The 16,538-nt window shown below is 38.1% G+C and overlaps 2 protein-coding genes across 2 annotated transcripts; one reads left to right on the top strand and one right to left on the bottom strand.

Annotated features, from left to right (window-relative positions):
* Nucleotides 1-75: 75 nt before the first annotated feature.
* Nucleotides 76-4,980, top strand: LOC146476842 (uncharacterized). Its single transcript, XM_085113950.1, has 2 exons — nucleotides 76-210; nucleotides 801-4,980. The coding sequence occupies exon 2, from the start codon at nucleotides 839-841 to the stop codon at nucleotides 2,381-2,383; it is 1,545 nt and encodes a 514-aa protein (XP_084970076.1). The 5' UTR covers nucleotides 76-210; nucleotides 801-838; the 3' UTR covers nucleotides 2,384-4,980.
* A 1,548-nt stretch (nucleotides 4,981-6,528) lies between these two features.
* LOC146476841 (HAUS augmin-like complex subunit 1) lies at nucleotides 6,529-16,530 on the bottom strand. The gene is made up of 9 exons (XM_085113952.1): nucleotides 16,405-16,530; nucleotides 12,089-12,263; nucleotides 11,085-11,217; nucleotides 10,264-10,398; nucleotides 9,631-9,754; nucleotides 8,536-8,601; nucleotides 8,154-8,225; nucleotides 7,935-7,982; nucleotides 6,529-7,457 (listed from the first exon to the last, which is right to left on the bottom strand). Exons 1-9 carry the CDS (start codon nucleotides 16,498-16,500, stop codon nucleotides 7,407-7,409), a joined length of 900 nt encoding a protein of 299 aa, XP_084970078.1. The 5' UTR covers nucleotides 16,501-16,530; the 3' UTR covers nucleotides 6,529-7,406.
* Nucleotides 16,531-16,538: the final 8 nt, after the last annotated feature.

Genomic DNA, 16,538 nt, shown 5'->3' with positions numbered 1-16,538 from the left:
CGCGTCCCCTCTGGCGGTCTGGCCACAGCAAGTTACTAAACTCCCAGTTGTAAACAGGTCAGGTGATAGGGACAGCTGTCTGTTCGCTTCAGATCCCCTATGACGCGAAGACAGCGAGGAAATCTTGTTCTTGCAAAATTTCACGCGTCACAAGCAACGAGGAACGATTTTTTTCCTGAGCGCTTTTGGGTGGCAAAGGGCAGTGAACGGGTAAGTAAAACCTTTAATTTAATTTAAGCGACCTCAAGATAATACCGACAGAAATCTATGCCGTGATTGTAACTGTTCCGTTAAAAGCATTAAAATTTATCGTCAGTTCGTCGAGCGTAATGTGTATTCGAGCGAGGCCATTATCGCAACCGTTTCATCTCTAAAAGTGTTTGTTTCGTATGGCCAAATATTTGTTGTTTCCACTTGAGTCTTGGTCAGCGATGCCAAACTGTTGTAAGTTGTTTTCGCGACCGAATTTTCAAGGCTTGGTTCATTTCAATCTGTTTGAGACACCCTTCCTTGTGTTCGGTTTAAAATATTAAAGTTTTTATTGTTTGTATGATATTTGGGTATGACAACAAGCGGGTACTAAGAAGTTGTTTGTTCTTCGCTGAATTGATAAGAATATTGCGTTTATTGTCTCACTTCAATTGACTATTGCACAGACGGCAAATTAAACCGTGCATGGAGACGTGTCATCGGTGTTAAGTGAGGTTAATGTTAAAATAAAGATGGTGTCTTTGGCAATGAGTTATGATCATAATTACCAAATTCGGAATTAAATGTACTTGCAATTGTTCTTTCCACAGATCTGAAAATACTTCAAGCGCGAGCCCTTGTCCTCGAAATGCCAAAGCCGAAAACAGTCCTTTGTTATATTTGTGGCAGAGAATTTAGTTCACACTCCATTACTGTCCATGAACGACAGTGTGCAAAAAGATGGGAGATGGCGAAACTAAGGGAAAAAGAAGTCGCCAAGCAACAACAGAAAAGAAAATCTTCACACGAGCCGCGGAGACGAAGAGTTCTACCCGAGGTACCAACTTTTAATCGACAACAAAGTTTGAGTTTAGATGACATAAGGGCCTCATCCAAGCCGACCGTGACGTCACAGAAGAGACCTAGTGCTGTTACACTGAAGGACATAGAATTGGGACAAAGGTTGTTAAAAGAGCGTTCAAAGTCACTGGCTACTACAACACCACTGTTAAGTCCTGGCACTGCTGCATTACCAGGTGATTCTTCAGATTCATCGTCTGAATATAACGCATCACTTGAGAGGGCAGAAGTTCAGTCTCGTTCCTCTGCAGAGCAAAACACATCAGATGATGAAGATGTTGACAAGTGCAGTGTTGCAACTTACACTATTTCTAAAGAGACAGAACATCAGGACAGTGATGTCTGTACTGCATCAGCAAGTATTGTGCTAAATGGCAATCACTCAATTTCGAATCTCCAGAATAGGGAAGGATCTTTAGAGTCACTAACAGGATCATCCGATTCACAGGAAACTGCTACTGAAACAAAAACTGAAACATCTTTATCTGATAGGTCTTCTTCAAGTCATCCTAATTTGACAGTGTGTTATATCTGTGGACGTGAATATGGGTCAAAGTCCTTGAAAATTCATGAACCTCAGTGCCTGAAGAAATGGCGCCTTGCTAACCCCAAACGTTCTCGCAGTCCATGTTCTCGTGGACATGAGGCAACAATCACTAAGGCAGGATCAGTTTCTTCTCTGACATCTTCACGGGACTTGGCAAGCAGTGCTATGAGTTTCACCCCTCTAGGAAAACAGAATAAACCCCGATCTGCATCTTGTGACAATCTCCTTGACAGGAGTAACTACAAACCAAAAACACCCAAGGGCATCCATCAGATATCAAGGATGATACTTTGTTATCTTTGTGGGAAACAGTTTACTGCACACTCCCTGCCAATCCATGAAAAGCAATGTCTGAAAAAATGGGATGCACAACAGAGGTTGGAAGCTGCAGAGAAGGTACAGAAAGAAAAAGAATCAAAGAAACGACACTCAGTTCACCTCCCTGTTAGTATAAAAATTGACCATGTTGCTGAAGAAAATAATAACCAAAAAAACCCACCAAGAAGTGGGAGTTATGGAGATCTGCTGTCACCAGAGGTTACTGCATATGGCGAAGAATCCAGTTGGGTTGATGAAGTGCAAGGAAAGAAAAGTTTTACACCCAGCAAGCCATCCTTGGTTGTGTGTTATCTTTGTGGTCGTGAGTATGGCTCAGCATCAATTTCTATCCATGAGAAACAATGTCAAAAAAGATGGCAGGAAAGCCAAGCAATGAAAGTAAAAGAAAAAACAAGCAAAGAGAAAAAGAGAGGCTCAAAGCAAAGGCCAAGATCATTTGTTCTGTAAATCTTTTTCTATTTTCTATGAGCCTGTGCCAGCATTCAGATAGTGGAGATCCACATTGTCAAATAAAATATTGCTATGCAAGTGAAAGGTGAGGAGACTGGAGAAAAAAGGTTCCTTGCATTTATTATTTGGACACAATTGTTCTTGTGCCGGACCCCACTACCTGAATGCCCTCAAAACAGGCTATTTTTCAACATTTCATCCAGACATAACCTACTTGAATAGTTCTTATGACTCTGCCTTATGCAATCTATTGCCATCTCCACAATGAAACTGGTATCTTAATGCTAGATGAGTGAAATACTTTCATAAACAGACATGCAGCCAAACAGTAGCATGGGGTTGATCAATTTTGTGACTTCTTTTAGCAAGCCACCTTTTGTAAACATACACTTTGATTGACCGAAATCCTTGCTTCTGGAGCAACATTTTGCATAGAATCATTTTTTAATATCAACATGCCCAACTAGAGGCCTCTTGGCCGCTGAAACAAGAGGATTTTTTTTACAATTTTGATGGTTGACAGATTTAAGAAAAAATGTTTTGAAACAGCAGTCATCACCATGGTATTTATAACAGTACTATAGATAGAAAATTATAAACTTCCCATGAGTTGTTTTCTTAACATGTGTGGTTTCAGCAAATACCCCCTTCCCCTGAATGGTCATTGGAAATCCCAAGGGGGGGGGGGGGGGATCCACTTACATTGTAAAAGTCAGCTTTTAAACCTTACATAAGCCACAGCATCAATAGACAAATTCTCCTCTCTTTTCTCCATGTTTCTTAGTACTTGTTGGGAGAATTTGTTTAACCATCAATAACACATTCATTTTTTCTTTGGTGATCAGTCCATTCATTCTCATGCCCATTTTTTTTTAATTTTTTGGGGAAACAAGATGAAAATTTCCAAGAAGGGAGGGTGCTCCAAACTAAAATACCTTTATGGGAGGAGTACAGTTATTTTCTGAAACAACACAAGGAAATTATTGATCTGCTCAACAGAAATATTCCATCATACAAGTTGACAGAACTTGAAACATATAATTATATACCTTGCAGGCTCGAATATTTAGTTTCATATTCTCACAAACATCCGTTTCCACAACTCTAGTCTATAGAATCATGGCTAAATGTTTTCTTTTTTCAATATAAGGCTTTTACTAGATTAAATTAAGTGTCATTCATTTTTTCCATGGGTTTTGAGAGTTTTATTTCTAAGATACTTGTCTTTTAAACTCCATTTTAACCATGTCTTTTAACACCAAAGTTTGAATTATTTTAATCAGTAACTCAGAAGTATAATTGAAGGCTGAGAGCACCGTCTTATGTTGAATTTAGGTCGATTGTTTGTTTCACTCAAAATTACTTGACTGTTTGCATGTAGTCTTCAATTTAGTCAATTCCAAAACCTTCAATTTATTCAAAGAGCGTCAATCTTAATTATGTACAGCCAACAAAGTATAGCACATAAATACTGTATTAGATATTCCCGGGTTAATGTAAACTGTATTGAAGTTTTTAGCATGATACTATTTTTAAATTTGTATTTTTATGACTTAAATACACTCTTTTAACTAAAGGGAACTTGAACATTGATAGTCATGGGTCTCCAGTAAAGAGGTTTTTTTACCATTCCAGACAGTACAGAGCTAATTAAAAAGACTGTAAAAAGAGTCTGTTTTATACCTAGACTAGTCAGTTTTATCCAGCGGAAAACATGAACATCATATACTTTCTCAGAAACAAATCTTTAATAGTTATACAGCCAAGGACTAAATGACTCTAAAGCCAGTGTCACGCAAGGTGATTTTATTCGCTGATTGTTGCAAAATAATTTGATCACAAGAAAATTTCATCACCACTTGAGATGAGCACACATGGTGATTTTGTACGCTGGTCTTGACCATTTTCCACTAATTTCATTGCTGTTCACCATTTTGAAAAGTTGCGATAAATTCGCACAATCTGATTGGTTGAATTAGTTGGTGATTCACAGTGATAAGTGAATAGAATTGTGGGAGCAGGCACACTAGGTGAACGATGGCAAATTTAAATGTTGCCAATTTTTGGCATACAGGTGTATCAGATACCAACGATTCTGTACACTGATCACATCGATTGGTCAAAACCACTATTGCAGTACCAAGCACATTTTTGGTGATTTTCACTGATCACCACGAACAGTGTATAAAATCGCCTAGTGTGTTGCTGGCTTAAAGTACACAAAATAATTATCATTGTAATAATTAACACATACTTCAAACAACCAGGTTTCTTTTTAATTACTTATAATTGACCATACAGTACATTTGTTAATGTAAGAATTACTAAGTATGCAACTGACTTTTGATGGTTCATTTAGATTGTTCTGTCAAAGACACACTGTTTGCTTACCTGATGAGTGGAAAGATCAGGCTGGAAAATAATTAGCTTAAATTGGACAGAACATAGTGACATTCAATTGCCATGACAGAGGGACAAATATTTTTATCATTAACAACTAACTTATGTTATTTATTATGAGACAAACTTTTATTTAGTATGACAATGGCAACTTGACTGCTGGATGTCCAAAATAAAATTGTTTTCCACAATCAGCTAAAGTTTTTGTGACAGTGCTTTTTAGTTAGACGTGGCACCCGGTGGAACTCCAGCAGGTTTGGTGTAGTGAACACTGGGCTATAATTCCTGTATTCAGTACAATAATGTGACATTAGTCAAATAATGAAACTGTTATTAAGGACGGTGCCTACTATTGTTACTGCGCATACGTTTTGCGCATCTCAAGATACTCGGGTTTCCTATGGGTGGTGCCTACTAATACAGGAATATTTTTGCGCGGTTTAAAACTATATGGAGAAAGCAGTAATTAGCAAATGCTTTTGGTATCTCAAAAGAAAATTGGGGGTAACCATGCATTTTTCAGAGATAATCGAGCTTCAATTTAGGAAAAAATCCCGTACATTGCTTCATATTTTGGCGCTTTTAAGCAATATTATTGCTTAATTATCTCTGAAAAATGCGTGGTTACCCCCATTTTTCTTTTTGAATTCCAGTAAGCCTTGCTAAGATCTGCTTTTCCCGCATAGTCATAAACCGCACAAAAATACTTCGGTATTAGTAGGCACCGTCCTTAATATTAACTATGAAATGAAGAATTCTCAGTGGTTCTGATGTATGATTTTGCTCATGATACTGAGAATACTTATTAATAATAATAATAATAATAATAATAATAATAATAATAATAATAATGACAATCTTTAATGAGGAAACTTTTTCACTAAAAAGTGGTTTACAAAAAGGACCTCGAAAATTAAAAATTTACAATGAATAAAAATGCTAAAAGATGCTACTAATCTAAGCTAATACTATTCTAAGCTTTGCAGAAATTCTTCCCTCAAAGCCTACCACACACCAACCAATATTTTGTTGGATGAACAAAAAATCTTGTCGAGTGCAATTTGGCAGTACTAAATCTCAAAACGTTTTGTCAGGCCTTGTCAGCTATTGTGCAACAGACAAAGATAATTTGCCCGGATTCACTCGTGTCATCAATTAGAAACAGCACTATCATTCTGATTACATGCTCAAGTACAAATACCAAATGGCACCAAACACAGAACTGAAAGAGATGATTTTCTAGTCTCTAAAATACAAGTAATGCAAGAATTTTTTAGAAACTCTCGACCCTTTTACAGGAGAATATGATACCAAAGTTCACTTGGATCTTTCTCACCAAGTTCTCAGCAATAATACATATATGTTGAATGCACTTGTGCCTTTTTGTCTCAGTGTGCAAATCCTCTCCCATGTTTTCATTTTAGTACTAATAGTATTTTGTACTCTCCCAAGCATAGAAGCAATACAAAATGAGCAAGTTTTGTTATTCTTGACTTCATTGAGAGAGCTGGCACCATTTTGGATTAATTTTGATCTCAATGGAGGCACAGCATGTTTGTCATGATAAAACGTTGTGGCTAGCTAATGGCCGAACAAATTTGTCTGCGATTTGGCCCCAGCAAAAAAAATTGGCTAGTTCGCAGCAGGGTGGGGATGGCAACTTCTTACATAATTTGCCATCTGATGGCTGCTGCATAACAGTAGCCGCCTGCTTTAAATATTAAGAGAACCCTTGTGTGAAGCATGTTTTTCTTCAGAGTTTTTATTGTGTCGCACTGTCCTACATGTACAAATTTCTACCAGGACCAACACTGTATAGCTTTTCCTGAATGTACAGCTCTTATATACAGTTACAAGTAATTAGGACCATGCCAGGCACTGCTGAATTTACTCCTGGTTAATGAATGCCAAATCTGTGTCATTGACAATAATTTGTCTTTATTTAAAAAATAAAAAAACATCAACTTTAATTAGTTCACATCAGCAAACTGTGTCTGCTGTCAAATATTTAATTATTTTTTTCTGCACAATAAACTTCTTTTAAAGAGATTCAGCAAGATGATTAATTTTGTACAAATGCATACCGGTCTATAGTAAAGTTGTAGTCAAAAACTTCAAGTGCATCAAGTTCAGTGTGCGGCAAGACAGTTTGACTTTTTCCCCTATAATCACTTAGTCTAGTAAATTATTATTAATTTACTGTTCAACTCACTCTCCAGTGACAACCAGAAGATTCTCTCACAATCAATTCACCCTGCAGTCTGACTTGTACCTTGTTGTTAAATTTAATTTGATTTCAAGATAAGGGGAGTGTAGCCTCCACTTTGCCTAGGCACATGTCGGAAAGTCAACGGTTTGTGTATTGTTCTATTCTGATGTGGTTTTTGAGTAACACACTGAGAGCCATAGAATATCTTTCACACAGCCATGGGATACGATTTTATCATCTTCCCAGCCTAGCAACCATGTCAGTTCATCCTTTGAGAGAGACGATTCCAACCAAACACACATGGCACTAGCAATATCCTGGTTGAGAAGCCCCAAGTAGCAGGATGTGTAAGTCAAAGTTCCTTGTACAAACTTAATGATACCATATTTAAAGACGATCGAACAACACCTGCTACAAGTGAAGTGTGTCTATACTGATTGACAGTTGTCGCTCCAACATTTCCTAGGGCCGAAAGAAAAAACAACTAAATTAGTGAAGGGATAATGTGATTGGTGCAATATACATGAAGGCGCATTAGTGTAGTCATGATTTGACCTCCCAATCAGGACTTTTTCCATAAAGTCTGGATATTGTGAGTAATGAATTTCTTTAATTCATTAATTTTTTGACCTTATAGTTTCAGAAAAGGTAGAATATACACGTTTAGAAATCACCCCTTTGTGTGGGCCAAGAAAACCCTATGAACCTATGTACATTAATTTTAGAATTCAACTGCCTTCCAAATTTTCAAAAGATAAAAGGAATAGCCAAAACCACTGCTTCACAGTTTGTAATCAGGTTCACTTCTGCAGGTGAGTAACCAAAGTGAGACATGATTAATATGGAAATGTTTTCTTGACTCCAAAGTAAAACACAGGAAATAAGGCAAAAATATAACAATGTCCATTTGTAAATCATAGCAACAGTACTGCAACATACCAACTGCATCTTTGCTTCTTCAACCTTAACTCTGGCTTGAGAAATGTCCTATAGAGTAAGAAAATTGGCAGGCATGTTAATGGCATTTGATAAAGGCATGTAATGAGTACAGATTCACTACGATACATAAAATTGATTGAAAAATATTAATTCTCTGCTTGTAACTCTTTAGTTATTTTCCTATTAAGGGTATGATTATCAAATAATTACTGTACTTACGGGTGGAAGACTGTGGTAACCTTCTAATTTGCTTTTGATTGGTTTCATCTTTTCCTTGATAATCCTCACTTCCTGATCACAAAAAGGAAGCCACAGTACTTTATTTTAAAAGTAATTTGAATTCAATCAAAACAAGAACTTGTTTTGATCCCATGCTCCATTGCCTGACTGGGAAAGCAAGGGAGAGTACACGTGAAGAAGACAACATAAAAGGTGTAAATCTTATGGTCCACACACACACACGTCCTCCACATACAAATTGTAAGTCTAAGCTGCACTAGGGAGCTTGATTTCAAGATAGCCTCCACTCTCCTCTTTTGCCTTCCAATGTATCACACTGACTGAAACTTTGTATCAGTTCTAGAAAAATATATCATCATACCTCTGATTTCTTGACAAGGGATCCATGGAAGATGCTAGAATCTAGCTGAACTTTACTTTGATATCCCTGTAGTGAACATAAAAAACCCCATCTCATTATACAATTCTTATTGGATCACAACCTTTGTATTACCTTTGGATTTAATCCCGGGGAATCCAATCGATGGAATTGATAATCGCAGACAATCGATATCAATTAATCAATTGATATTGATAATCGATGACCAATCGATGGCAAAGATTCCTGTGGTTATCAATTGGTATCGATTATCAATACCAATCGATAGATAAATTGGTATCGATTGCTATCGATTGGTTGCAGATTGACGGAACCAGAATCGAAGCATAAAAAACACAACTTTGTACGCAGTAATTATAAACACATTTCATTTTAATGTTAACGGGAGAACAATGCTCTCTTCTTTCTCGTTAACGTTAATGCCCCGGCCCGTCCACAGGAATCCATTTTTTTTTTTTGACAAATTAAAAGTTTCTTCCATGGGCCAATCTATAGACTTCAAAAAACGGAAAGTGGTTGCACCGTGCCTTCACAGAAAAATTCTGGTAACAGAAGTTGTACTTTTGCAAACAATGAAGTTGCCAACAACAGCAGCATGAGTTGTTGCAAAATAATGAATAAAGCAGCAACACCTAGCCTTTAATATAATAACGAACCTAACTGTGCTTAAAACAAAGATCACATACATACAAACTAAAAAATCTATAAAGGTGCCAATTGCGTCTAAAAGAAATAAAATATGCACCAAAAGATAAAAAGACGTTCCTTTTATCATCACAGTAGTAAGCGATGAGCCATTTTAGTTTTGGTGTTTGGTGTATCCTGGGTTGGAATTTGTTTTTTTGTCCCCAGGGCTTCCTAAAAATTGGCGGATGATCAGACAGGTAGCGTGCGTGACGTTTGTTCAAGGTTGCTGAGCCAATCGATGGCAATCGATGAACGGTTTTGTGTGGTTATCGATTGGTCATTGATTGGCCGATACCAATCGATACCAATTAACTAATTTTATCGATTGATATCGATTGAATTTCTGATCATCGGGATTTAATCAAAGACTGAAATACAATGCACATTAACCTCAAGTTCCTTGTTAATTTTCTCATATTCTTTGCATTTCAATTTCACAAAGTCCGTTTCTTGAGCATTTTTCTTCAGCTTTGGAGCCTGTAAGGCTACTTGATCTTGAAGGCCACCAAGAGATCTAAAAAAGAACAATTATCATAGTATGCTACAACCATGAGTTACTACACCCAAGAGCATAGACAGCTGACACTCAAAACTGCCATGACAACAATGAATCTTTACTGGACAAATAAAGAATACATAATAAATAATTAAAAATTAATATTAACTTAAGGTTTTGTGGATAATTAGTTTTGCATTAATTTTACTCTCTTCATTCTATTCCATTTACTCCCAGTTGCAAGAAATTTGTTCTCTTTTAGTTATGTTAAAAAACAAATTGGTGAAAGTTTTTTATTTATCTCTCCATTGGTGATGGATTTCAACATAACATTGTCAAAGTTTGCTGTTGGTCTACAAACCAAAGGCAAGTGGATCCACAGCAACTTTGATCCAGGAGTCAATGACAAAACAACACAGGTTTTAAATGACAGCACTTGTTAAAGGCCTAATTTCAGTATTAAGAACCCTGTCTACTGTATGTACATTGTAAGATTATAAGAGGAAGTAATTCCAACTGACTTGTACCTTTGTAGGTCAGAGACATTAGTTTGAGCTTTCTTTGTTTTGATTAAGAGCCTGGAAAGAAGTCGCTTCTCTTCTGAGTTAGCATCAATTGCAGCTGACAAGGCCTGACTTTGTTCTGCAATCCCTAACAAAAGACTGAAAACAACAGCTTTTGTTCAACAGTGATCTCTCAGATCTGACATTAATTTTTTAAAGGGCCATGTTAAACAGAGGCTGCATTGAGCTTCCCCACCCCCATAAGCAACTAACTTACAATATACATGTAGAAGGTCACTTATGGAAGGTGGTCATTTACAAGAGGTTACACTACCTACAGGTCATACAGCCTTTGGTACATTGTAATTCTGGTAATTGCAGAGACTTTTCCTATTAAAAAATGCATATTGGATGCCCTTAAAAAATGCTCTTAAAAATGTAGTCACATTTGAACAGCATTATGTAGCCAAAGAATTTTTTCAAGATGATTGCTGAACCCATAACAGTGTATGTATGCCTAATGCCCAAGTTTGATGACAGTTAAAAATATCCTAAATACATGCTGCGTGTCACTATACTGTTGGGATTTAGTCCCTAACATAATACACAACATTATTTCAAAATTACAATACAGTAGATTCCCAATATAATCTTGAATCTTCTGCTACCTTGACCTTGTAAAGAGACACACTTCTATCAAATGCTGTTTTACATTAACAGTAACTGGTTTTATACACGTTACTCCTAGTTCCAATCCTTAATTTCTTTGGCTCCTTTGCCAGTTTGCAATGTGCCTTTCTACTGCACACCCCCACCCCCTGCCCCTCAAGTCCCTTTTCAGTTACCTTGATGTAGAGCAGTTCTTGGTTCCAAGCAGCAAGGCCACAGAAGCCAGGGTTTTCAAACTCATTCTTCCTGACTGTGACATGCTGGATACTGGTAAACCCACCTGCTCCATTATCCTGCTGAGTCTTTCAACTGAGAAAAAGAAAAAAAAAACAGACAAACAAATTAACAATCCATGTATAACAAGAAACAGGTTAAGTTAGTACTAGGCTCAAAATACCATCAATGGGTGGTTGCTTGAAACATGTAATTAATAATTTGTATTCATTTCTATTTTCAGGGATTTATAATGTGAACATAATACCTGTTTTTAGCTTCTTAAAATAAATCAAAAAATGTTACTTAGAACAAAACTTTTACAAGTCAAATGCAATTCAGAAACAAGATACCCCATAAAGTATGAAGCAATGGCATACCATGAAACTCTTGGTTTCATGTAATTTCACACCATTTGTTGTTCAATGTAAATTGTCATTTCCATTTCACAAAGTGCAGATAAATACAGTCTAGTCTTGGTTTCCTTTTCATTTTGGGGTGTTATTAATTCGTGTGAATTATTCCTGACAGTAATTCTGTCACTGTTTTAATTTTTCTCAAACTGTAACACTTTCCAGGGGAGTGTCCCAGAATTTTCAGCAATTTTTTCAAATAAGTTATGAATATTTTGGTCTCTTTTACAATGTACATTTTGGGTTGTCGTTAACTTGACAAATGTGCTGTGTCACATGTCTTTTTGAGGGGCCATTTTACAGGGGCATGTCACCCCCAAAAAATGGTTTTTCAGTGCCTTGCTAATAGCCACCTAAACTACCCTAAAAAGTTCTGTATTCCCTAGCCCCCCTCCCCCCCCACCCAGTTGGGGGTTGACTATAAACCACTGTATCAACAAAATACTTAGTTACTGAGAACATGTACCCTGCCAACACTTTGTGTCCAATGGACCAAGAAAGCTCAATAGTTCATAAAATAAAATACAGTGTCTTATATTTACATGTAGTTTTACCTTCAGCAGCATATTCTGTTGCCTTCTGAATGTAGTCTTTAGTGATTATTTCAGCATTTTTATTCTGCTCTTGATTTCTGTTTGCAAGCTGCTCTAGGACACTTAAAGTGAACTTGTTGATTTCAAATTGAGGAATCGGATCTTGACCAAAAACTTGCTGCAGCCAAGAAAAAACCTGTTTAAGAGTGAAATGATTCCATGAACCACATGTTTTGAAACTGAATCACAAATATAAATGAATTTGATCTTCTCTCCAGGATTACACCAGGTAATTTTTCTTTCAAATTGCCTCCCTAGTTTGTTGACATCCAAGTTGCATGCATGAAACATTCCCTAGCGTAACATGCCTTGAAATGAAGATGTCTTGGTGAAACATTTGCAAGTAGCAGAAGCTGGTTCTACTCTCTGTAATGCTGACTGCAACAAAGAGGAGGGTTGTCCAATACTCACCACTTGTTTGGGTCGTGAAAGTGCCTTTACGACTCGTACGAGCCGTGGAACAATTGTTCCACTGGTCAGTTTAGTGCAAGTGGTGAAGTAGTTACATTTTCGTGGAATTACATGATGTTGCTTTTAATTTTTAGGGGTGCATCTCATTAGGGAGACTTAGAAAATATCAGTCCGTGTTTGTAAGGCTGTAGGGCCCTAGCAATCAGTTGTCGGCTCGTACGAGTCGTACGGGTGGACAGAAGGATTGTCGAGTCGACAAAGTAAATTGTCGAGTGGAAAAATGCATCTCATTAGGGAGACTTTGAATATCAGTTCGTGTTTGTATTAAAGGCTGTAGGGCCCTAGCAATCAGTTGTCGACTCGTACGAGTCGTACGGGTGGACAGAAGCATTGTCGAGTCGACAAAGTAAATTGTCGAGTGGAAAAATGCATCTCTTTAGGGAGACTTAGAATATCAGTCCGTGATTGTAAGGCTGTAGGGCCCTAGCAATCAGTTGTCGACTTGTATGAGTCATACGAGTGGACAGAGGCTTTGTCGAGTCGACAAAGTAAATTGTCGAGTCGAAAAATGCATCTCATTAGGGAGACTTAGAAAATATCAGTCCGTGTTTGTAAGGCTGAGGGCCCTAGGAATCTGTTGTCGACTCGTACGAGTCGTACGGGTGGACAGAAGCATTTGCGAGTCGACAAAGTAAATTGTCGAGTCGAAAAATGCATCTCATTAGGGAGACTTAGAAAATATCAGTCCGTGTTTGTAAGGCTGTAGGGCCCTAGCAATCAGTTGTCGACTCGTACGAGTCGTACGGGTGGACAGAAGCATTTGCGAGTCGACAAAGTAAATTGTCGAGTCGAAAAATGCATCTCATGGGCTGTTTGGAAGAAACTTGTTTACTGTCACGAGCAGAAGTAGTGGAGGAAAGAAGGCAGTTGACGAGAGTAATTGACGGGGACACATTCTTTCCTTTAAAATCGTGGTCAAAGGAAATGCGGCTCATATTCTGGAGAAAACCCATGGGTGAAACCGAAACCTTCAAGTTGGTTCTCTTTCTCATCGGCAACGGTTGTGAGCCAACCCTTATCAGAAGATGGATAATGCTGGCGCAACACTGGGCAGACTCAACAGTTAAAGCAGAAAAGAGGGCAAGACAAGTAGATTTTGTCCTCAACAATGCCGAGCAGAAAAGCCATCTGTGGTTCTACTTTGACGTAGACTACAACAAACTTCTGTACCTCAATGGGTTACCGAAGTAAAAGAGAGTCATTACAAAATGATCTCTCACAATGGCTCCTTTAGGTGCCACCAAATGCCACTAAAGTTATTGACCAACACTACCGTACAGTCTACTTTTTCCTTAAAATACTAATTTTAATCTATAGTATTCTGCATTAGTCGCCAGGAAAACATGTTTCCTAGTTCCAGTCGATTGTAAGGTTTTGTTTTGTAAGAAACGCATCATTTAGTTTCTCACACTAAAGAACGAAGAAAACTTATATTTGTTGTATTTTACAGCATCAGCCCCTAGTTTAAATTTTGTTTACTCCTAGTTTATTTTCTGTTTCAACGAGAAACGCATCATTTGGTCGCTCACGCTGATAGAACGAGAACGATTTATATACATGTGTAGCGCGGTTGTTTCGGTTCATGGATTGAAGAACGAGATATATTCATGTGTAGTGCGCTTGTTTCGGCTCATGGATTAAAGGACGAGGTATTTTCATGTGTAGCATGCTTGTTTCGGTTCATGGATTAAAGAACGAGATATATTCATGTGTAGTGCGCTTGTTTCGGCTCATGGATTAAAGAACAAGGTATTTTCATGTGTAGCATGCTTGTTGCGGTTCATGGATTAAAGAACAAGTTATATACACATGTAGCGCGGTTGTTTCGGTTCATGGATTGAAGAACGAGATATATTCATGTGTAGCGCGCTTGTTTCGGTTCATGGATTAAAGAACGAGATATATTCATGTGTACTGCGCTTGGTTCGGCTCATGGATTAAAGAATCCTTACTTAATGAGATGCAGTTTCACCACTTGAATGAGTCGTACGACTCGTGCGAATCTGCCAGGCCAGGACCTCCTTTAATGAGATGCAGTTTCACCACTTGAACGAGTCGTACGACTCGTACGAATTTGGCAGGCCAAGACCTCCTTTAATGAGATGCAGTTTTACCAAATCAAACGTCATGTTATTTTCATTAAAAGTATCACACTCACCACTTGGCTCGTACGACTGGCACGAGTCGTAAAGGCACTTTCACGACCCGAACAAGTGGTGAGTATTGGACATGACTGACAAAGAGGTTTGAGACACGTATTCATATCAGCCCATGTTATACTAAACAACATTTCACGTATCTTGTCTAGCAACAATGCAACAAAATTGTGATAAAAGTTAAAAGACATCTTGTTGAGCATAAGCAGATGTTAGCCATGGAAACACCTATCCTGATTGTTCAAAGAGCGAATACAGTGTAACTCTAGACTGTTCACAGTCCCCTATTTTTCCGTGGGATTTTAGATTGTAACGGCGGGCGCAACCTGGGGAGAGTGTCTAAACTACTGAGGGAAGCAGGAGTGGGGAAGCGCCGGGAAAAATAGAAAAATATTTTTCTTGCTCCATCTCCTCGACTCAACGTGCCCTGACTACGTCTCAATAGGAGACTGAGAACAGTCTTGTGTAACTCTTATCCAGCGGAGAAAGTTATCTGCTCTTTGAACAACTGGGGGCCTGATGACCGTCTATTGACCGAAAACCCATAGACACTGGATGCAAGATTGTTTGGAAGGCTTGGTGCAAGGCAGGAGTAAGGCCAGGTTTTCACATGATTCCAAACAATCGCCGATGATTGCAGGATCATAGAAATTATTCATTCACTTGATCGCAAAGAATTGGAAATGATCAGAAAAGAAAGTGATCTATTTTACCTGCATACTTCCCAGACATCAGAATTGGCCAAATGTGAATTTTCTTGGTACCACTTTCTTATCGCAATTGATCACAGATGATTGCAGGAGATACAATGTAGAACATAGCTGAACATGACTTCATGTTTGACAGAATTATTTGTGTTTCAGTAAGAATTTAGGGTAGGGGGCACCTTGTGATGTCTACCATAAATGACATGGAGACAGAATTGCAATCGTAAACTTGATGGAACTATCGGAATCGCAAGGATCATTATGTTTCCTTTTTCTTCTGATTCTGTCGCTTGCAATCAAGTGTGAACTGGTTGATCAGAAACAGAGTCGTAAGCAGAAGAATCGATCAATGGGCTCATTCCCAATCCATTTACGCAAGATTTAGAATGGAAAACATAGCAGCCGTCTGCCATTTCGAACAAAAGCAAGGCTTCCTTTTCTGCTTCTATAGTATTGATTCACACTAAGTCAGAAGGTTTTCTGATTCCGACTCTGATTCTGATTCCGTTGCTTCTGTCGCAAGTGTGAACACCTTCCAGCCCAGATCATAGCATATCAAGTGGTAGACCAAAATCAGTAAAACTCTGGGCAAGATTTCCGCACAACCCGGTCACACATTGAGCTTAATTTAAATGTATACATTTTGTGACTCAAACTCTATTCATGCTCGTTCTTTGTGTAAGCGGGTTATTATGGCAGTGATGCATGTATAATTAATGTATGGGGCTGTGCAGAAATCTTTCCATCAATTGTTATACGGAGCTAAAGTGTAAAGTGTGCACAAATACGGCAGCTTACAGTCTGAGTGGATATCGCATGACCCTCTCTGTCTGCTGGTCATTACACAAGACTAGACACCAAGGGTGTCCAACATGTTACGTCCGATTAGATTACCAATCTGGCATGTGCCTAAGCACTACACATAAGCTGAAAATAAACTTGCCTTATTGTGTTTCCCTCCATTCGTAGTCGCTTGAATCCCAGCCATATAAACAACCCTTTGATTCTTCCTTGAAAATGGCGGGTCAACTCTTTCCATTCCCACAGTTCCTTTCGCGTCTCATAGAGAGAAGGACT

Source organism: Pavona decussata, unplaced genomic scaffold (assembly GCF_977016875.1).
Source record: "Pavona decussata unplaced genomic scaffold, jaPavDecu1.1 SCAFFOLD_72, whole genome shotgun sequence".
Classification (NCBI taxonomy): domain Eukaryota; kingdom Metazoa; phylum Cnidaria; class Anthozoa; order Scleractinia; family Agariciidae; genus Pavona; species Pavona decussata.
The sequence above is the reverse complement of the archived record's forward strand: the minus strand, read 5'-3'. Positions and strand labels throughout refer to the sequence as shown.

Coding starts and splice junctions, on each gene's coding strand:
- LOC146476841 (XM_085113952.1), bottom strand. CDS start 16,500: ATGGAAAGAGTTGACCCGCCATTTTCAAGGAAGAATCAAAGGGTTGTT. Junction 11,218..12,088: donor AACAGAATATGCTGCTGAAG/GTAAAACTACAT, acceptor TCTTTTTCTCAG/TTGAAAGACTCAGCAGGATA. Junction 7,458..7,934: donor AAGAAGCAAAGATGCAGTTG/GTATGTTGCAGT, acceptor TTTCGGCCCTAG/GAAATGTTGGAGCGACAACT.
- LOC146476842 (XM_085113950.1), top strand. CDS start 839: ATGCCAAAGCCGAAAACAGTCCTTTGTTATATTTGTGGCAGAGAATTT.